General features: G+C 40.9%; 2 protein-coding genes across 2 annotated transcripts; both read right to left on the bottom strand.

The window, feature by feature from the left end:
- Window positions 1–471: 471 nt before the first annotated feature.
- LOC306751454 (aryl hydrocarbon receptor-like) lies at window positions 472–14,498 on the bottom strand. The gene is made up of 11 exons (XM_079235022.1): window positions 14,311–14,498; window positions 10,697–10,875; window positions 7,237–7,349; window positions 7,058–7,147; window positions 6,763–6,883; window positions 5,825–5,958; window positions 4,866–5,050; window positions 4,675–4,784; window positions 4,446–4,587; window positions 2,501–3,698; window positions 472–1,613 (listed from the first exon to the last, which is right to left on the bottom strand). The coding sequence occupies exons 1-11, from the start codon at window positions 14,367–14,369 to the stop codon at window positions 1,518–1,520; spliced, it is 2,427 nt and encodes an 808-aa protein (XP_079091148.1). The 5' UTR covers window positions 14,370–14,498; the 3' UTR covers window positions 472–1,517.
- Window positions 14,499–15,147: 649 nt separating this feature from the next.
- mat2al (methionine adenosyltransferase II, alpha-like) lies at window positions 15,148–20,608 on the bottom strand (the record flags this gene model as incomplete). The annotated part of the gene is made up of 9 exons (XM_079235021.1): window positions 15,148–15,585; window positions 15,676–15,809; window positions 16,461–16,643; window positions 16,745–16,963; window positions 17,372–17,515; window positions 17,721–17,833; window positions 17,908–18,030; window positions 19,697–19,774; window positions 20,533–20,608. 9 exons carry the CDS (start codon window positions 20,606–20,608, stop codon window positions 15,483–15,485), a joined length of 1,173 nt encoding a protein of 390 aa, XP_079091147.1. The 3' UTR covers window positions 15,148–15,482.
- Window positions 20,609–22,979: the final 2,371 nt, after the last annotated feature.

Here is a 22,979-nt window from a genome sequence, read left to right as displayed (position 1 = left end):
TAAGGCGGCGTTAGCGTTCAGCTCAAAGCATCATTGTGCCCACGAGCTCTGGATCTTGTTTGGCCTCTTTTTAAAAAAAGAAAAGAAAGAAAAGGTTGTACATCCAATCAAAAACACAGGAGACACAAAAGAGGCCGAGGGGAGTCTGCCGTATGAGGGAGGCAGCTGACGGTTACGTAATGGCCTGTGGGAACAAATATGTATATATATATATATATATATATATATACATACACAAATATCTCAAGAGGAGGGTTGATGTGGAAGCAAGAAGGCTGGAACAAAACAACGTGAGATGAGCCATCTAAGATACTCCACAGGGAACAATACAAGTCAACCCGACCCCTCTTGGTGTGGGAGGTGTCAGCGTGTGACCCAGTTCCAATACAATCACACCGTGTCCTCACATGAATAGAGAAAACACTCCGTGTGTGTGGCTCGGAGAGTAACACATGCAGGTAACATAGGGGTTACAGATCTTTAATGGCTAAATAAATTACAATTACAAATAGGTCAATCTTGTACATGAGGAATACAAAGCAGCGTATAATGACTTCTACAGAAGCACAATAATATGGCTCCTACAGGCAACAATGCGTACATTATTATGAATATAATTTGATTTTTATGAATATAATTTGATTTGACAAGATAAACAATGTTCTTCTTTGACGCAGCTGAGACGGATTTAAACGGCATGTTTGAATAGTTCAGAGTCCTTAATTTAGATCTGTTCACATTGAGCCGTCAAACCCATTTTACAGTATTGTAGTACTGCATCATGTGCGTTACTCAATGTAGAATTACATATATAACGACATATTGTCGTTCTTTTAAAAATTGCCAGATAATTGGCAAATGTAACTCTAAAATCTGCTGAGTCACAATTTCTTTCCAACATGTCGGGAAAAGATTCGCTTCTATTTTTCAATCTTCAAATCCACTCCAAGTGCCGTCCTTGGAGACGAAACCAATGTAGTAAAAGTAGAAGTTCACAACTCATAACGTCAGGCGGACATTGAAACATGTTTTTTCTTGTTTATGCTGAACATGAACATCCATCCATCCCTACTTTTCAAGTAGAAGAAATGAAAGGTATGACAAGGCTCCACGACCTGTTATAAATATAAAGTGTACTGGATATGAACCATAAGTTACATAACAACAGAGAGTTCAGGGGTTCACACTGTGACGTCCAGAAAGAGGAATGAAATGGTCTTTAAATGAAGAGTATATGGAGTCCAGACTTCATCAAGTACTGTTTAGCTCACATGCACTGTTGGTTACTCGCAGCGTGCATATTGAGTAAAAAGCCGATTATTGGAAAAGGTTGTGTGATATGAGTCAAATGTCACCAAATCAGGAAAAGATTGTCACGCAGCAAAAGTGTTTTTAGTTTGAAATGAGAGGGTTCGTGTTTCTCGGTGAGCCGCAGCAGACGAAACATCTCTGAAATATCCCGAGTGTCCCGGATGGGAAACTCCCCGTCGTCGCCGAGCCGCCGAGCCGCCGAGCCGCTACGGGCCGGAGTTTTGGGGAAGGTTGATGCTCCCGGTGGGAAGGGAGGAGAAGGCAAACGGGTCAACGACACCGTTCAGGGAAACCGTGGGCATCTGTGGGAGAAGAAGAAAACACTGTGATTATCCTGAAAATGACCATCTCTTCCTTTGAGCTCGGATCATTCAGACCAAATCCCTGCGAGACAGTTGTTGATCTCCTCCCCTTAAATTGTTCACGCACACACACTTGTACCGTAAAAGTCGGGTTACAAGCCGCTACTATGTTCGGTGGATGTCCCCGCTGGTTCCCCGCTGTAGCCAGCTAGCGCTGCTGCTAGTTACCCACTAACTTCCGCGAGCTCTCGCTAGCTCTCCGCTAGCTCTCGCTAGCTCTCGCTAGTACCCCGACAACCACCGAAGGTAGCGGGACCAGCCCCCGGCTCGACACCCGACTCGGGCAGAGGGGAGCTAGCAGCATCTCTAGCTTGCTACAGCGGGGAGCTAGCAGCATCGCTAGCTTGCTACAGCGGGGAGCTAGCAGCATCGCTAGCTTGCTACAGCGGGAAGCTAGCAGCATCGCTAGCTTGCTACAGCGGGGAGCTAGCAGCAGCGCTAGCTTGCTACAGCGGGGACACCCACCGAAGGTAGTAGCGGCTTGTAACCCAGCTTTTACGGTACTTTATATTTTTTACATCAAAAAGGGACAGATATTTTATATCCAAGTGATGATTAAAAAGTGTTTTGAGCACATATACATCTAGAAACTCTCTATCAGTCTCTTGACTTTGTGCATAATATATGAAATCCCTCACAACTATTGGTTTGCTAGACAGCTGAGGTGGAGGAGAGGCTCATCAAAACAGAGTGAGAACATATATAATGTGCATTAATAATGTTAATAATGTTCTCCAAGAAAAATCACAACCATCCGAACAAACAGTTGTGAAGCGATCCGAACCTCTTCGTCCCAAAATGAGTTTCTAACCGTCTTTATTTTTTACCTGAGCTTCACCGCTCCACCAGAAGAACGACGACTGTATTGATCCGCTTTCAGGAGCAAATTCTGATCGAGCCGCTCCCGAGCGGACGTTGCCCACATCTGTGAAGCCGCCCGCCGGCCGCATCATCCCCGAACCGACGTCTCCGCCGAGGGGAACGTGTGCGGTTCCTCTGGAGCACGGAGGTCCCAGAAGAGGCCCGTTCTGTCTGGCGGGAACAGCAGCGGCGTTCTCGTACATGCAGCTGCCGGATGAGCGGGCCGTGTGTGAGGAGCGCGTCGGCGTGTTAAACTGCTGCCACGCCGCCGGGCTCTGAAGCTGCGGCCCCGTGCGAGTCTGCTGGGAACCGGTTAGCGTGCATTGCACAGTTTGGTTGGAGCCGCTGTGGAAACCGTCGGGGATTTGAACAGATGGAAGCCGAGAGTGTTGCGTCCAGGGTTGCGTTGACATCGTGCCGCGTGCCGCCGAGTAACCGACGGCGCCGAGGACGTCTCTGAACGGAGCCCGCGCCGCAAAGACGGACGTGGCGCCCGTCGTCTGCTGCCGCTCGTCGGATGAAAACACCGACCCGGCATGCTGTGCTTGGATGGATAACTTGGTGAAAGACCCAGAAACGAGATGCGAACCCTGCGCGGTCTCTCTCCTCAGAGCCTCCTCCACATACGAGAGCACGTCGTTGGCCAGGATGTGATTCAGTTCCCTCGGCGCGTCCTCCCTCTCCTCATTCAGCCTGGCGAGGGTGTTGTCCCAGTCCCTCAGCTCCGTCTCCTCGACATCAAGACCCTCGAGCCCTCCATCCACAATATCCCCCAAAATCTGCTCCAAAGAGTCAATCATGGACTCCGACGTGAGGTCCCCGGTGATGGACCTGGAGCCGCGGGACTGGCCCGGCACGCTGAGCAGAGCGTGGCTGTCCAGGAAGGCCTGCTCCAAGGTCGACTGGGGTTGTTCCTCTATTTGGGTGAAGAGCGGGAGCTGGGCCCCGGGTTCCTGCGGCCGGGTGTAAATGGAGCGGTCTTGCCGGCGAAGGGATCCCAGGAGGCAGGCGGGGTCCAGAGGTTTCTCTGTCGCCGGCTCCGCGGTACCCGGAGCGCCGGGCATGGACTCAAGGGACGCGCCGTACAGGACTCCTTCACCCGTGGCCAGGTTGAACGGGAGCTGCCGTCTTCTCCGGTGCAAGTGTTCCTCTCCTTCTTCGTTTCTGCAGAAAAATACAAATTACTGTTTTCTTTTCCAGAAGAGAAAGCATAATGAAATCAGAGGTTCTATCAACAAAATCCTTTCCTGCATTTGGTCATTTGTAAAGAACTTACTACTCCTGCTCTACATAATAATACAGGGTTCATACACATTCTGACCAGTGGATTTCCATGACTTTTCCATGAATTTAAACCAAATTTCCATGACCAAACATTTTGTGAAATCTCTGTGTCAACATGAAAAAGTGAGAAAATGTAGTATTCAAATTAATGAATGAATGAATATATACTTTATTAATCCCCAAGGGAAACATTTTTTGTCGTCATCAGTAAAAAAAACTGACAAACTAACAAAAAATTGTTAAACTAACAATGAGAATACAAAGCATACAGTAAACCTTAAATGACACAAATGAATGAGACAATAGTTTGATTAAAAGAATAAACATTTATATAGATGCCTGTATGTATGCCTGCTTATATTTTGAGCGTCTTACTTTTAAAAGCATGTTAATTATTTCAAACTCAGCGTAAATGAACGACATGAACACATGAATATAACACATGTACATGACTTTCACTAAACTTTTGGGATTGTATTTTTTTCAAGGACTTTTCCAGGCCTGGAAATAACCATTTTAAAATATTCCATGACTTTTCCAGGTTTTCCATGACGGTAAGAACCCTGAATATGATAGATGCTACCAGAAGAGCAGTGAGTCGGCGGCGAGACAGGAAGCCGCGCTTACGTGAGGGCTTTCTGGCGAGCGATGATGAAGTCGGGTCTCCCTTCCTTGAAGACGACGCGGGCGTTGGCCTGAACCCACAGCCAGCGTCCGGCTTTGGTCAGCAGCCTGAACCACGTGAAGCCGCTGTCTCCGTTCTTGATCACTGCGGGGCGTTGACGGCAGGCGGGTTAGCGGCAGCGCCGAGAGGCAGAAAGCGCACGGCGCTGCTGTGTGTTGCGGGGTAACTCACTGCGGAGGTGGTTGTCGGCGCAGTACATCATGTCGGCGGCGTGGATGAACTGATAGCCGGAGCCCGTCGTGACCAGCTCTATCTCCGTGTATCCTAAAACCAGCTTCCCTCTGCGGAGACACACACACGGTTACAGCGGCGGTTCCTGCAAAGCATTTCACACGTTGTGTTAACGTGAAGGGGTTCACCACCTGGTGTCGATGCCCAGGGGAGCAAAGTCCATCCTGTGTTTCGACTCGAAGATGAGGGTCTTCGTCCGGATCGCCATGACCGAGGGAGGCTGCAGAGGAGTGGCGATGGCAAACAGAGCCAGCGGAGGAGGAGACGTGCTTCCCTGAGAAGTAAAGTACTTCAGACGTCCGTTGAAGTTTAGAGCCTGGAGGTGGAGGAGACAGAGATTACGTTCGGCTTCTAGCTCCGTCACTGCGAGCTAAACACTCAAAGTAACGACTGTTTGCTGTCCTGGCTCCTCAATGGTGGAATGAGATCCCCATTGACATCAAGACAGCAGAAAGTCTCTACATCTTCCACCGTGAACTAAAAACACATCTTTTCCGACTATACCTTGAATAGGGAAGGTAGCACTTTAGTAGCACTTACTTTAAGCACTTTGTAGTTTTGCTTTCTTGAAGAAATTGTACTTTCTTGATTCTTTTACTCTTGGTTGAATGCACTTATTGTAAGTCGCTTTGGATAAACGCGTCAGCTTAATGTAATGTAATGCATATCAGCAGCAGCATGGCTCGATGGTTGGTCCATCACTTTGGTCCGGACTGAAACATCTCAACAACTATCGGATAGATTTTCAGGAAGTTTAGTTCATGCAGACCCTAAAGCATGTTTCCTTGAAAAAGAATCCCAAAATGTGTCATATAGTCAGAACCTTTCCACCATCCTCGAGTGCCTCATGTGGGATGAACGCCTCGCCTCTATCAGAAAAAGCAACCAAATCGAGGCTTAAAATAGTGACATTTCGTAACATTTTGCCCAAAATAAACCGTCTGCATCAACACACGGAGCCTCAACTTGGTTTGTGAGTTCTCTCTACTTCTAGCCATGACTGTGCCGTTTCCACAGAGGACGTTTTATATGGCGGTGAAACACAGCTGCTCGTGGTTCGGAGGGTTAGCGGACGCTTTGACGTCATTACCAGGAACCCGGAGTTGTTGTCCAGGAGGCAGCGGAGGCGGCAGCAGAAGCTTCTGTCCAGGAAAGAGGAGTTCTCTGGGGGGACGTACTGAGGCAACGCCGAGCTGCTCGAAGCCTTACCGCTCGCCTGGCCATCTGCGGAGAAGGAACAGCTCAAACTGGTGCGTCTCTGTGGCCTTCCAGCTTCATCAGCATCGGGTTACATCTCCACAGGAGAATTAAAGCACCCGCCTGTGTCTGAATTAGCATTTACAAAAGACCCAGACGTTAGGTTCCATTAATATCGGATTATTTACTTTCTTATAATAATAATAATAATAATAATTCAAGATTTTATAGCGCTTCTCTAAGTACACAAAGCCGCTGTACATTGGGGACAAGAGACAGAGACAAACGGAACAAAACAAAAATGGAAAGACAAAGCAAACAAAAACAAACAAACTAGTTAAAAAAGTTAAAATGTCAGGAAATAGTGAGCAATGTTCAACGAAAATTCCTTAAAATCCAAGTTGACGCAGAATTTATAATTTTGTTCGATCAAAACCTGAAGATATTCAGTTTGACGTCACTTAATATTTGTGGGGGGAAAAATATCTCCTACACATATTTAGTCTAGCTTTAATGTCGGATTTTATCATTTTATGGGTTTTAGCATCATTGCTTATTATTACATCTGCTTTTTTAGTGTCTTATGTGACTTTATGCAATTACTATTTTATTTCGCTCAAATTTCTTCAATTACTTTTCTCATAATTAATTTGGTGTACATTGATTTCTTTTGAAAGGTGTTATTTAAATGAAATGTTATTGATCGAGACAACAACAAAAGAAGCAAATCCTCTGAACCGGGAATATGTTCAATGGAAATAGTTGTAAATTCATGTCCTTATATCATCTTATTGATAAGAACACGTGTTGCACATCCGTGTGACGTCGTACCTCGAGCTCTCACGTCTGACTGCGAGTCGCCGGGTTTGAGGGCGAAGTGCAGCTGACACCTGAACATCTCTCTGTCCTCCGTGTGAACGAGGTCATGCACGTTCTGGTGGACCACGTCGGACTGAGCAGGGAGGGAAGGAGTTTACATTACAAGTATACAAGTACAGGTACTTTACTTCCATGTTATGCTACTTTATACATCTACTGCTTGTAATAGAGTATTTTTACGAGCTTTAAGAAGAACTCTTAAAGCTATAATACTTCCTTCCTCACTGGTACAAAGACTGTGTTTTACCTGATGGAAGCCCAGGAAGTCCTGGATGGTCGGGGACGTGTAGAAGATTGTTCCATCGGTCGAGACAACCAACACAAACCCATTTAAAGCCTGCAGAAATAACCGAAACACAAAATGACGTCATCCACGCTGACGAATGCACGGCTACTGGATGCACGCTGGTGATGTCTGGCTCAGACCTGCAGGAGGAGATCCCCCTCTGAGAAGCTGACTCCATCCAGAGACACCGACTGTCCATTTCTGCCGTTTGCCGACACAAGAGGAGCCGACCTCACGTGCTTCTGGAGCGCTGCTGAAGTACAGGAGAGGAAAGTGGCAAAATATGTCATTCATACAACCAAACTATAGACTAAGAGGATAAATACATGATGCAAGCCTTGAGATAGTTTACTGACATTACTAAGTATTAGTATTAAGTGTTAGTATTAAGTGTTAATATTTCAATAGAGTTTCAGGAGGCTGAGAATGAAAGTTGATGCATTAAGGAAGCAGAAAGGCAGCAATATTGCATTATATATATATATATATATATATATATATATATATATATATATATATACATGCAATATTGCAGATACATGTACATGCAATATTGCAGATATATATATATATAAAATGCAATATTGCAGATATATATATATATATATATAAAATGCAATATTGCAGATATATATATATACATATAAAATGCAATATTGCAGATATATATATATATAAAATGCAATATTGCAGATATATATATATATATATACATATAAAATGCAATATTGCAGATATATATATATATATAAAATGCAATATTGCAGATATATATATATATATACAGGCAATATTGCAGATATATATATATAATGCAATATTGCTGATATATATATATACATGCAATATTGCAGATATATATATATAAAATGCAATATTGCAGATATATATATACATGCAATATTGCAGATATATATATATATATATATATATATATACATATATATATAAAATGCAATATTGCTGATATATATATATATATATACATGCTATATTGCAGATATGTATATATATATATACATGCAATATTGCAGATATATATATATATATATATACATATATATATATGTATATATATATATGTATATATATATATAATGCAATATTGCTGCCTTTCTGCTTCCTTTAACTCAACTCAACTTTAAATCAACTTTTCATTTTCAGCCTCCTGAAACTCTATTAAAATACTAATACTTAATACTAATACTTGGCCAATGAAGCAGCTGCTTGTGTAAAAGCCTCGTCCGGTCCATGACTCAGCAGATTTATCTTGCAGGAAAATGCCGTTAATGACATCATTTCAAACAGCCAGCTCTACAGAAACTCCCTGCGGGGCTCTACTTCCTGTGCAGTGCAGACTCTGGACTCTGTTACTACGGCGACAGGGGTTCACCATGGCGATGGCAGACGCATCACCTGGGACTCATTCAAGGGAACAACAGATGAGTTTGTGCTTAACCTTCCTGGACACACACACACACAGTTTTATTTAATGTTTTCTGCTAATTTTTTGGCGCATTAGTACACTAGTTTCCATTTAGTTCACTTTAGTACAGAGTCAAGTTTATCTTAAAGTCGTTTCTACTTTCTATTTCCTTTGAGTTACCAGAGGAGGAGGAAAAACTGAACTTTTTACTTGAGTAAAAGAAGCAATATAGTGTAAAAGTACCAAAGTATCAGCACTGAAATAAACTTAAAAACAACACGCTTAGACGTCCACTTCTTCTATACTTCTGTACTGATGAACATCAAAGTTGAGGAGGAGATAACACGACCACAAGAAGCCGTCTCTCTCTTGCTCTCTCTCTCTCTCTCTCTTTCGACTCCCCTTAACTTTTTGCAAAACACAAAATATGTGTTTCCAAAAAAAAAAATCTTCATATCTAGAACATCTTTCTAGTATGGTGGCGGTTTTAAGATAAATAAACACGTAGCGGTTCAAACGCCTCGTTGAGACCCTCATGCCGTGCCAGCGAGCCTCAGAGATAGCAGAGAGAGAGAGAGAGAGAGAGAGAGAGAGAGAGAGAGAGAGAGAGAGAGAGAGAGAGAGAGAGAGAGAGAGAGCCTGCTGGACTCTGCTGCTCATTTGGTGGAAACTCTGTGGCCACGATGGCGCCGGTTACTGTGTCATTTTAGTTTTTTTTAAACTGTATATTTGGGTGGAAATTTTGGCAACAGCTGGTGGAAGCATCTTGGTTAGCTTTGGAGAAAAATAAAACCGTTCAAACTAAAAAAACAGGATATTTCTTTTTGTTTATGCATCATTTGAGTCTTGCTAATGCAAGAATACAATAATAATTCCAGAGAACGTGACATAAAACATAAAAAGAGTTATTTTGTTGGAGACTAATCCACTTTTGGTGCTCCGGTTGAGTTTCTGTGTGAAATAACCTCCAGTGTGTCGATGGCTCATTGAGGCGTTTTGAATGGAGCTCTGTGGCTCAGCGGAAGAAGAGATCTGGAGGTTTGATACACTCGCAGTAGCTTTCATCACCAGACTTGTGCGTTGATTAAAAAAATACATCTTTTGGTGAACAATAACCAGAACAAAAGACACTGTAATTAAGACAGTAATGTAAAGCATGTGATGAGGCTCAAGTTCAACCCTTTGAACAGCTGTCGGAAACAGGACGATGCACCTGTGTGTGTGTGTGTGTGTGTGTGTGTGTGTGTGTGTCCAGCTGTTCCTGAATCACGGTGTCGGGTTCTCTCTCCGAAAACGCTCACAGCTCAGCTGCTAAAAAATGTCCGGCGCTGCGCGTTCGTTACCTAAAACGTTGATTCCACACACACAACGGGGTGGAGGAAGAAATCTCATCCGTTACTGAAGCAGAAGAACCGATACCGCTCTGTGAAAATACTCCAGGACAAGTAAAAGTATTTACTTGAGGTATTAAAAGCAGTAACATTTTCTACTATAAAATATTCTATCATTAGATTATTATAACTCTACTTATGCATTAATTAAAAAGCTGGATTCTACTGTTGCAGTTGGATGAGGCGGAGCTTTTCTTGAACTATTAACCACTAATGAGCTACTCCTAGAAACTGCACAGCTCTTCTGTTTTTATTTCAAATATATTGTGTAAATATATGTTATAGTATTTGTATCATTACGTTTATAGTATTCTTCAAACCTTCACATTTGAGAAGGCGGAAGCATGAAATGTTTTTATATGAACAATTACAAAACGTTCATTTGTATTTGTTTATAAAGTAATTAAAGATTTCAGGAGTAAAATGTACAACCAGTAGAAATACACAATATCACAGTTGTACTGAAGTAGAGTACACGAGTAGATCTTTCAGCATCGTGCAATATTACATTTCAATATCATGTGCAAGATAACTTTTTACTATTTTTCAATATCATTGACAATATCGCTTTTTATTTGAGTTTCTTTCAGGCATTTGTTTCAGCATCACTTCTTATACACGTAATAACTGTTATTCTATTGTTCCTACATGTTTATATTTTGCATTCTATTGTTTTTGTTGTTCTTTTTCTGTCTTTCTTTCCTTCGGGATTATCTAATATGATATTATATTATGTTATCTCATACCAGATGTACTTGATTGTGTGCGGCGGAGGTCACTGACCGTTGAAGTAACTCTTGACCTTGAGGTATCCCACGCTGAGCCGCAGCACAGACAGCTTGTCCAGGCGACCTCTGACCTCCTCGGAGAACGGCAGCATGCCGGTGAGGCGGTCCAGCTCTCCGTTCAGACGGTCCCGGTGCCGTTTGGACGGGTTGGTCTTCACTGCCGGAGGCTTGGCACTGAAAACAACACACACACACACACACACACACACACACACACACACACACACACACACACACACACACACACACACACACACACACACACACACACACACAAGACAAAGACGGTTTGTTGAGAGATGCTTGCTTGCTAAAACTTGTTTGCTCCTCTCGACAATCTACGACACACAGTTGGAATTTGAAGAGGGAGTTTTTGGTGCGAGGTTGACTTTTCATATCCTGTGAATGAGCGTCTTCATCGGCGTCAAGCGACTCTTCCTCTTCAGGGAAATAATACGTCTGCTGAGAAGAATGCCAGTGTTGGAATTTTTTCTGAGTGTTTATCGCTGCCCAAATAAACCGTTGACCACATCAAACGGAGGTTCAGCTTACGGGTTTTAGGAGGCTGGAAGTGTGGCTCGTCGTTTTGTTATTACAAGACTGGAAAACACCCAGAGAGAAACATTTTATTGGTTTTATTCGTATTGGTAACATTCACTCGGAAATATGAGATTTAACCGGGAGTTCATTATTAAAATGACTTGAAGCAGTGGTGGAAAGAATCCGAGTTCATTTACTCAAGTACTGAACTGAGGTACTTGTACTTTCATCCATTTATCTGACAGCTTTCGCTACTTCATGAATTAATGCAAAACACGTGAAAATGTACGAGCATAACTGAAATAAATGAATTCCTCCATTGACTGAAAATGAAATGGAAACTATCTCGATAATCAATTCATGATTTCAGCATCAGAAATATGAAAATATGTCGAATTGAAGTAATAATAATAATATATTTTATTGGTTTAGCGCTTTAAAAAAGGTACTCAAGACACTTAAGTGTATTTTTTTAAACAAAAATAGCAAATAGTTGATGGTTCCAGCTTCTCAAATGTAAGAATCTGCTGCTTTATTGCATCATAGAGTAACGTTTATAGAATATTTTGGGTTTTGGGACTGTTGACAAAACAAAACATACTGAACACTTTTCACTGTTTTCAATACAAGGGATGGATTTACACACAACAAACTAATAGTGATTAATTATCACCTTCAAAACAGGTATAATTTCAAAGGAACTAAACATAATGTAACATTTAATATAAAACTATTACTCATCAATCAAATGCAATTCATTTTAAAATCAAGTATCACTGAATCCTTTGAATTGATTCATTGCGATTCATCATCTCCTCGATGTGAGAAAAACACACAATGTCGCGGCAATCCCTCCAAAAGTAGTCGACATCCGTACAGCTGTGAAGATAACGCGACCAAACACAGAGTTACATCACGACTCTGAGCCGGCGTGTTTATTACTACCACAAATTAGCACAATGTAATTCCTCTGCGACGTGTCGGGACACGCAGAAACCTCCCGGCTGAACGCAGAGATCTGAGGAAAGATGCAGGGAAGAGGAGAGACAACAGCCAAGGAAGGAATGAGGAGATAAAACACGGCGGGCGAGAGAGAGAGGAGAGAGAGAGAGATCTGAATTTAGAGTGAAAACGAAAAATAATAACGGTGCAATTTAAGAAATGTAATATCTGGAATAGCATCCCGTAGTTCCTGACAGCTAAAGACTGTAATTGGGAAACAGCAACAGCAAAATGGCTCATAAGTAAAGCCAGTGTAGCCACCAAATAATAAGAATAATTGATCAATTGTATTAAATTCTCTTTTCAACCAAAGCTAGCATGTATATATGCAGGATTTTAAACACCTAAAAAGAGGCGAAAGGCTCCTCCCCCATTGACAGTGACGAGTAGTCATCTCTGTTTTTATTCTGGTCAAGTCTGGACGTCTCAAACAGACGGACAGGGTCAGTAAACGGGGAAGATGTCTGTAACGTGACGGTTTCTGTCAATGGAGTCCGGTGGCTTTGAAGAGCGCAAAGAAATACAGTTTCTTTTCACATATTATATTATATTATAAGTGGAACGACTAATAAAAAAATGTTTTTGATGAGTTTATTATTGCTTCTGTTCAGTTTGAATTAAGTGTGTTTCACTATGATCAGATCAAATAACTGTTTCCGTCAATGGAGTCTGGTGGCTTTGAGGAGAGCGTATAACGGCGGTTTCTTTTCACATATATAACTCTGTGAATTAGGGGTTTGTTTCTCCCAAACCAGAGTTGGTGATTTATGGAACAGTGGAAAGACTAAAACCAAGCAACACCATTTCAGTTTTGCAAATATTTAGAACATCCTCCATCCTTTCATCTCCTCTGAAATGTTCACAGTAAAAGTAGAAACCAGGCATTCAAAATGTTACTTCAGTAAAAGTATCTAAAACTTAAAGTATTCAAAGCCAAAGTAAAACTGTTCATCTATGATATCATTAGATTATTATGACACGTGCATTACTGTAAACACAGCATTTTACTGTTGCAGTTGGTTGAGCTCATTTTGAACTATTCACGAATATTTGTTTTCATCATGGATTCATCTGCTGATTATTTTCTCCAAGAATTGATCAATTGTAAAAATAGTGAGAAATTACGTCACAATTTTAAGTCCAAAGTGACACCTTCAACATTATTACTAATACATTAACATTATTACTAATATATTAAAATGATTTTAGAAAATGTACATTTTGTGAAGCTGGAAGAATTAAATGTTTCTAGAGGTTTTTTGAAATGGCTTGAATCATTATCAAAATCGTTTTTGAAGTACTTTTCATGTACTTTATTTGAGTTTACATGTTCTGCTACGCTATACATCTACTCCCTCCTAATAGTGTACTTTTAACATCACTGCATACATTTCACAGCTTAATTTACTTTACAGATTGGTAATAAAACACATTAATCAACTGATCAATTATGATGTATTATTACAGGTCTAGTATATAAATGAATGGCAATTAGCTCCACCTTTATCAGCTGCATGATGATGATGATGATGATGATGATCATAATGCATCAATTTAATCCACTATGTGTAATTATTCTAAAATGGGCCATGCTGCAAAATGAGTACTCTTTAAAAGTACTTTGAGGCTGATACTTTTGTACTCTTACTTCAAACTCCAAGTAACACTTTCAACGCAGAGTATTTCTACACTGTGGTAGAATACTTCTGCCTCCATCACCTGCCCGTGACGTCATTACCTTCGCGTGACCTTCCACTGCAGGTGGGCCGTCCGCCTGTCCGATAAATCACTCATCACTGAAGGAAAACTACAAACAACGACCTGACTCGCTCCTTGGTGGGAAAAAGCTCGTGAATGTAAGGATTGGTGGTGTTACTACGACAACTACTAATAATACTACTCCTCCTCCTAATAATAACACAGTATTAACGGAAGTGTGACGAGGGCGTGATCCCGTCGGCAGTGACCCGCGTTAACCCCGCAGGCGGTGCACACAGTCCGGGTTTGGTTTACAGCCTACACAACAACAAAAAACAAAAGCTGTGTTTATTAAACATTAAAACTGACCTTTTCTGAACGGGCTTCTTCCTGCTCTTCCCCGCGTACACTCCGCTGCTCCCCGGCATGGTGGCGCTCACGTTTCACCTCTATAACTATCTCTTAACTGACTTTGAATGTGCGAAAACAAAAACAAAACAAAACAAAACGTTTGATTGCTTAAATCTGCAGACACTCGCCTGTATGTTCCTGTCCTGCCAGGGTCCATTAAAAAAAAAGTCTATTTAACTGTAAAGTTGCTCAGTAGGACAGAAGACGACAAAAAAAACCTCTAAATCCATGAAGTCTGGCAACATTTTGTAGCGACTATGTCGATCAGAAGATCCTTTAAAAAGTCACTAACTTCCAAAAGGAAGTACGGCGACTGGTGCGCATGCGCCTGCTTCAGCCAATCAAATCCACTGTAACGTCACAGCGTCTCTGTCTCTCCCTTTATGATTGGTGGAAAGCTTCTCCTTTGTCCTCAGCTGTAAAGTACACAAACTGTACATGTAAAAGTACTTCACCTCCTTCAAATTCTAAGTTATTCGTGGGGATGAAGGTCGTTTCCTGTCTGTTAAGATGTACAGTTGAACTTAAAGGGTCGGCAGCTCAACTTTCCATCGTTCTTCTCACACTCATGATAAATGTTGTGTAACCTGTAACTCCATCCAGTGGCGGTTCAAGTGATCACAGGTTTATTGTGGGAGGGAATAAAAGAGTAATATTGGTGTAAGAACTACAACTCAAATCAATGCAATCAAATTAAGCAAAGTTAATTAAATAACATGAAACAAAAAAAGCAACTAAGTATCATTACTCATTTTCTAGCTGCTAATTAAGAAAAGTAAAAGTACTTGAGGAGGTTTATGTAGCGTTTTAATCACCAAATATTACCAAAATACAAGATTTCTTTCAAATAAATTTGACAGTACCTGACAATTCATCCACGATATTCAAAAGAAAAAAAAAATCACATTCATTGCATCGTCATAATTTCTTTCCTTTTTTTACAATACAGGAAAACAACATAAATCGTGATTTGGTTAAAATCAAAATTCATTCTTCAACAAAGGCCACCGCCTTAACAGTTTAAGGTCAGAGAGCAGAAGACATTTATGTGTTCAGCTCACAGTATTTGGAGAAATGGATTGCCTTAAATATTTGATTATTAGACGACGTGATCGACCCCTCCAAAAGACTCAAAACACCAGAGACTTTGGTTTTTCCCAGGGGAACTCCTCTCTGCCGAAGTGACCGTAGCAGGCGGTGGCCTGGTAGATCGGCTTCTTCAAACCCAGCTCTCTGTAAGAAAAAAGAAAAAAGTCAACCGTAAGCGCTTATATTTACGTAAAAAAAAAAGTTTTTTCCAGTTGTGGAAAGCGAAACACGTACTTCACGATGACCCCGGGCCTCAGGTCGAAGTTCTTCTGCACGATTTGCAGCAGCTCGTCTTCGTCCCGGTTCGATGAGCCGTAGTGGAACACGGAGATGGAGAGCGGCCGGCTCACGCCGATGGCGTAGGAGATCTAAAAGGGGGCGGAGCCAACAGGAAGACCGTTCAGTCGTTATTGATCAGCTATCAGAAGACCTTCTGACTTCATTTCACACACAGTTTGAGATTAATAACCTGTAAATAAAAGTCTCATCAAAAAGGATTCATGTTTATGACCTCCATCAGTAAACGAGACCACCAGAGAGAAAACTGTTTATCTCTTATAGTTATTCTTAACGCTCGTCTCCAGTTTGGATTTTGGTGAAATCAGATGAAATCATACAAACTCAACACTTCAAAATAAAAGCCCTCTGTCGTTTCAGTGGAAGGAGTCCCTTACATTCCCGTCAAGGCTTTTATTGTAAAACGTCCGACACACAGCGCTTCAAATGCGGAGCGCCACCTTGTGGCACTTGTACATTACTACAAAATACAGTTTGGGACGTTAACACACACACACACACACACACACACACACACACACACACACACACACACACACACACACACACACACACACACACAGAGCAACAGCACAATACCACTTTAGATGATTAATCATGATGTTGTTGTATTTATTTAAATCAAAGCTTTCACTTTCCCAAAAGAGGTGGAATTTATTAATCAGTCTTCTAGTTAAAATAATTTGCGTCCAGCTTGAGGCTGAGGCTTTAACCCTCCTCACCTGAACCAGGACTCTCCTGCACAGTCCGGCTTTGACCAAAGACTTGGCGACCCAGCGTGCCGCGTAAGCTCCGGACCGATCCACTTTGGAGTAGTCTTTTCCGGAGAAAGCCCCTCCTCCGTGACCGCCCCATCCTCCGTATGTGTCCACGATGATTTTACGCCCCGTGAGTCCAGCATCGCTCTAACGGCACAATCAAAAAACATCAACTCCTGCTTGCCCACACACAGATTCACGGATGTATTTCTATTACATTTCCTCTCCGTGGTTCCGCCCTCACTCACCTGTGGGCCGCCCATAAGGAATTTCCCACTCGGCAGGAGATGGTAGATGGTCTTGTCGTCCAGGTACCTGGCGGGAATGATCACCTTCACCACCTTCTCCATCAGATTGCGTCTGATCTCCTCCAGGGTGATGTCCGGGATGTGCTGCACCGAGATGACCACGGTGTGAACTCGCAGAGGCTCCATGGCTCCCGAGTTGTCCCTGTACTCCACTGTGACCTGCGGAGACGAGGGAACAGCAGCTTAGTTCTGTGAATGGAAGGAGAGGGTGAGAGAGAGAGTCGCTGTTTTAACGCTTTTGCTCGCCTTTGTAGGCTGTTGTGAAAGTCTTTAGAGCGTGTTTGTTTGTCCTTTTTTTGCAAATCAACATACAAAACGCAGCGACTGGATCTGAGAATGATTAACAGCCCCTGCTCAGCCTCTCGGTGACTCATTTTAAGTTTCAGATGGTCACCTGTAACGCGTTCTGTGGCCTCTATTGCAACAGAAAGCATTGCATGATGTAGTACAAAACAATAATAATCGTTTCTCCCATGTTTTGTTTTTTCTTTTTTCCACCGCTCCAGGCATCAAAGATGTATTGAAGTCAACCCGCTCGATGGTCGGTGCCTTTAAAAGATGGCTCACTTGTGATTTGGAGTCCGGTCGTATCCAAGGACACTCTCCGCTGAGCGAGAGCTCTCGGATCCTGTAGTTGAGCTTGTGAGCCAGGAGGATGGTGAGGGGCATGCACTCCTCCGTCTCATCGGTGGCGTAACCAAACATCAAACCCTGAGGAGGCAAGCCGGCAGACACAGATGGAGAATAAAGTCAGAGCAAAAGATCGCTCGAAATGGACGACATTCCCATCGGCCTCAGCTGTGCTTTGAGTTTAGCGCTTATTAGCTAATTATAACCAAGATTGTTCATTGATTGTAATGGAGCTGAAAACCTGGTAGTATGGATGAAGTTTAGGTTTAAAGGTGAAATACTGAACCTGGTCTCCTGCCCCGATGTCCTCCTGATCCCGGCCTTCAAACACACAGTCCGATATCTCCTCACACTGCGGCTCCAGCGCCACCAGCACATTGCAGGTCTTGTAGTCAAAACCTGCAGATCACAGTTGGGACTCAAGTCACCTAAATCCCAGAGAAAAGTAGTTTATTAAATAAGAATCCTCCCACCTTTTGAAGAGTCGTCGTAGCCAATCTTCTTGACAGTATCTCGGACCACTGACTGGAGATCCACGATGGCCTTAGACGTCACTTCTCCAATCAGTAAGATCATGCCTGTCTTCGTCACACATTCTGTAATAAAGCATCATGTTTTTTGTTGTTTTTTTACTTTTTATTTTGCGTTTTCAACACATCCAAATAAACAAACATAACAAAACAAATAGCAAACAATCATAACGAGCACAAATGCCAACCCTTACATACATGAACATCCACAACAACAAATAAATGCAATTATATGATATATGCAGTAAATATATAAAATTAAATTAAAAAAAATTGAATAAATAACTAAAGTAAAATACAGTAAAATAAAAGATACTGAAATAATACTGTTAATAATACTGATATGAAAGTATTAAAAACATGATGTTTATTTCAAGCATCATGTTTTTAATACTTTCGTTTGAATGCCTGCATAATCATAAGTTTCTGAAACATTAAATTCTTGTGTACTTTTTTGTCTGAAGCAGCGTCATTGAAAAAGTCAGGAGAAGAGAGCACACAGGGAATTTCTACCAGTGAGATCTAAAGGGCCAACACAGATCCAGTCTAAGACAACTGGCTGTTTGAAACTAGTATTAACGGCTGGACTATGTTCATGTTACTACTATCATAGGTTTCTGATATTTCTGAAACACTCATTTTGCTTTCCAGTCTCGAGTGCGTCAGTTGTGTTTTACACTCGAACGTCTCACAGATACAAATACATTCTCATTGTAATCTATACAAGCGTCTCAGCTCCGCCTCACGAGGGTAATCACTGCTTGAAGCTGCTTTTATTGGGCTTCAAATCTACGGAGCAGTTAAAGCTGTTAATGTGTCACCTCATTATGTTTTTTTTGTATCTTTTCCAGTGAGCAAGTAACAGAAAAAATATGTGGTGAGTTTGTCCCAATAATGCCTGTTTGCTGCATTGTTTTCAGAGAACTGACGGAGCCGCTGGCGGGGTTAAAGGTGCAGCGTTCAGGACCATCTAGTGGCGAGAGAGGATCAGCTGCGTACGTGGATACAACTCGTTCTGAAGTTACGAAAACACAACAACAAGCATACAGCCATAAATGAGCACTTAAAAAGTATTGTGCAGTTTGGTGCAGCAGCATGCAAGATGATAGCCATGGATAGATGCAGAGTTGCACACTCACATGACCAATCTCATTATCTTCTGGTGAAGATAATACTAATATTAACAATAATAATAAAACACAGAGAGCTTATTACTGGGAGTGAGGCTGTAGGCAGGATTTTGTTTGAAAATACTGAGGTTATACATTCCTTCAGAACCTAGTAACAAAAGAATAGAAACAAAAAAACAACAACAAATCTCTCAAATTTACAGAAACAATATGAGGGTTGTGGTTTATTGTGAAAGTGTAACCAGTGACCTTTAGATAGAGTGGCTGTCCCTCTCAAATATGTCCATGTGTCTTTGCGGAATCAGAAACTTGTTCTTGTAACTGTTGTACTCTTACTGATGGAGGAAACGTTTTCTGTTGGACCGAATCGCAGCAACTTTTATCATAATATGAAACAAAAATCCCCTCTGGAACTTTCTACAGGAAGATATTTAAAAAGGTCTGACCATCTTGTGCAATATATATTTATTTATGTGCGGCGAAATTAAATGTTACTACTGTTTTGTGATTATTGTTAGTTGAATGCATCAAGTTAAGCAGTTTAATCCTCCAGTCGAGTTTAATTGTGATGATAAACATTAAAATCATGACACAAAACTCACCACAGGCCACTTTGGAGTCGGGGTCTTGTCTCAGGTACGCATCGAGCACAGCGTCACTGATCTGATCACACATTTTATCTGTGAACAAATCAGACATGTAAATAGATAAGTGAATACTCGTACTGCTAATACTCTTCAGAACTCGCTGAATGTGATTTAATGATTCATATGCAGAAGATGAATACATCTTTAGTGATGTTGGCGGCTCTGTAGTTTAACAAATCTTAAAGGAAATAACTTTCTACAGTTAAAAAGGTAATGAAGTACTGTCTATTGTTTGTTTTTACCGTGTAAAGTGCCTTGAGTACCTTGTAAAGCGCTATACAAATACATTGTATTATTATTACAAGTAAAAATCCTGAATTCAAAATGAAGAAGTATCCAACCTTAAAATACTATACATTACCAGTGGCAGTACTCAAATACTACTTTTTACTCAAGTAAAAGTAGCAATATCGTTGTGTAGAAATATAAGCATGAAAATATACTGAAAGTACCAAAAGTAAAAGTACTCATTATGCAGCCTAAAATGCATTACATTCTTCATTATTCTCACTCACCACTTAAATGTTGCAGCTGGTAAATGAGGAGTTTATTTCAACTACTTGGTAGTTTAATCTATGATAATACATCATCATATTGTAGTTGTTATTAAAGTAACTAAAGCTGTTAAATAAGTGTAGTGAAGTAAAATAGATGGTGTTTGCCTCTGAGGTGTAGTGGAATATAAGTATAAAGTACCTCAACATGGTACTTAGACATGTCCAGACAGTGTACTGCAACAGTACTACCACGTAGCACAGTTATACACACACAGTAAAACACGAACGCAGTACCGGAGTGTCCTTCTCCGACGGACTCGGACGTGAACAGGAAAGTCTTCCCGCTCCGACGCGCTCCGCTCGGGTTCATCTTCAGCTCGTCGGTCGGTGTCGGTGCAGAAAACACGAATTTGACGTAATAAGCGGCGCACGTTGAGAACCACAGTGAATCCGATTTACGACAGGCGGTTGAAACGGAAAAGTATGGGAGATAACTGATGTAGCATTTCACCGGTTGTCGTACACGGTTCATTAATATTAATAGGGTAATAAATGCATAACGTTAAGTACTCCTTGCCCTATCAGTGTGATTTTTTTAAACGGCTGAGGGAGCAGAGGGGGGATGTTTACGAGCGAGGGTCCTTCAGGCATCAGCACGGGCAGCCTCAAGGTGGCGGCGATGCATCACGTAAAAAAACCATTAAATTAAATTAAATTATAAGAATAATATATATATATATATATATATTCCTTTTTGTAAAAGAAGACAAAATACAACATTAAAACAATGAAATAAATATAAAAAATACAAAACCAAATAATTATAAAAAATAGCGTAACTATAGGCTCGTTCGAGATGAGCCAGTTCTGCGCAGAATCGATCGGCGGCGATCGGCGCGCAATGCATGCCGGTTAGATTTGTGTCCGATTTGGTCCCGACTATCTCTGACGTCATGCACACGTGGTCAACGATACTCTCATGAGACCAAGCCGGCTGTCGATTTCAAAGTCAGGCGCCGCAGTTGCTGCTTGTCAACGCCTCCTGCTGCGGCCTCCTGCTTTCGTCTGGATTCCAGGGAGGCGCAGCTCTAACGAACGAGCCTAACAACTCACCTCATTCACCTTAGATGTGATAACATAATATATTTTGTTGGTAAAAGAACAACTCTTTTACTGAATTAAAACTACCACTGTGTAGAAAAACACTAAAACACAAGTTGCATTCAAATTGTTGCTTAAGTAAAAGTGCAAAAGTATTACCATCAAAATATGTATTATTTCTCATTTCAGAGAGTAATATGTACTTCCCTCTTGTTACTTTTATTTGACAGCTGTAGTAAAGTGACATACTTTACAGATTAAGAGTTTGCCTGCAAAACATACTAAATAATATGTAGTGTTGTATTGAATTGCATTATAGGTGTTTCTGCAATTTTGTCTGTCTTATTTATTTGGACAAAAACACCATGGTTGCAATACATATAAATGTAAAGGGTTGCTGATTTATTTATGTACACAAATACAATCAACAGTCACAGAAACTGCTTCCCACAGAGCCGGGTGTACAACTGTGTGGCTGATAACTGAACAAAAAAAACATCATCATAAAGATTTATTGCAGGGCTATAATAATATGAAGTCTTTCGTACACGTGATCATCATCTATTGTATTTAACCCCTACACTATTGGAACATTGTGCTAATGCATTGTGTTCTACTGTATTTGGCTTATAATATATTAAAACCTTATGAAACACAAACGTCATAACAAAGTTCACAGTGGACTTATTTATTATATATTTCTATTTAACTTTGAGCAAACATATGCCTTCACTGTGTCTTCTAGCCAAGCATTCACCAAAGTGCAGCACACTCCCAATGTTCAGTGTGTATGACTCACGGCCAGATCCTCTTTATCAAGGAAGTACACAGTACTAACAAAGTACTATCAAAACATGTTTATACCTGTTTAAATATGGATTTAGTAATGTACTGTATTTGTCCCCTTGGGGATTCTTTTTTTTATTTGGATGTATCATTATGATTGATATATGAATGAGATAATCTATTGACTTCTAAGTACATTTCCTCAAGTACTGAACACATCTGAAGTACTTAAACTTGAGTGTTTTAATTGTATGCTAATTTATACTTCTACTCCACCACATCTCAGAGGCAAATGTTGTACTTTTTAATTAATGCATCAATAATTATAATTAAATAATAATGCATTATTTTATTTCTTTACTGTCATACTTTAAGTGATGCTCATATATTTTATACTTTTAGGTAAAATGTTGAATGCAGGACTTTTACTTGTAACAGTCATTGTATTATATACAGTATATGTATATATATATATATAAATATAAATATATATATATATATATATATATATATAAGCATTATGCCCTTTTAGTCACATTGTTGTATACTATATATTCCACTGTTTATACGTATTGTGTGATGACTGAATAAAGATACTAATTATATTCAAATAAACTTGCTTTTCCTACATAGTTATGCAGGCAAAGCCAGTTTCCAAATCCAGTAACACTTGTAAAGAGTGGCGGTGCTGTTTCGTAGTGATCGCTTTGAAAGCGAGTGCTGAACTCACGCTTCAAAACAGCACATTTGCATTCATAAACTGTCGCTGGTTGCTAAACTAACAAGCTGCACAACACAGGATGAGGAAGTGAAGCAAAGAGTGACTTCACCCATTTATTGCCTTGCGAATATCT

This window comes from Taurulus bubalis (assembly GCF_910589615.1).
Source record: "Taurulus bubalis genome assembly, chromosome: 19".
Classification (NCBI taxonomy): Eukaryota; Metazoa; Chordata; class Actinopteri; order Perciformes; family Cottidae; genus Taurulus; species Taurulus bubalis.
This window is presented reverse-complemented; position numbering and strand designations above follow the sequence as displayed.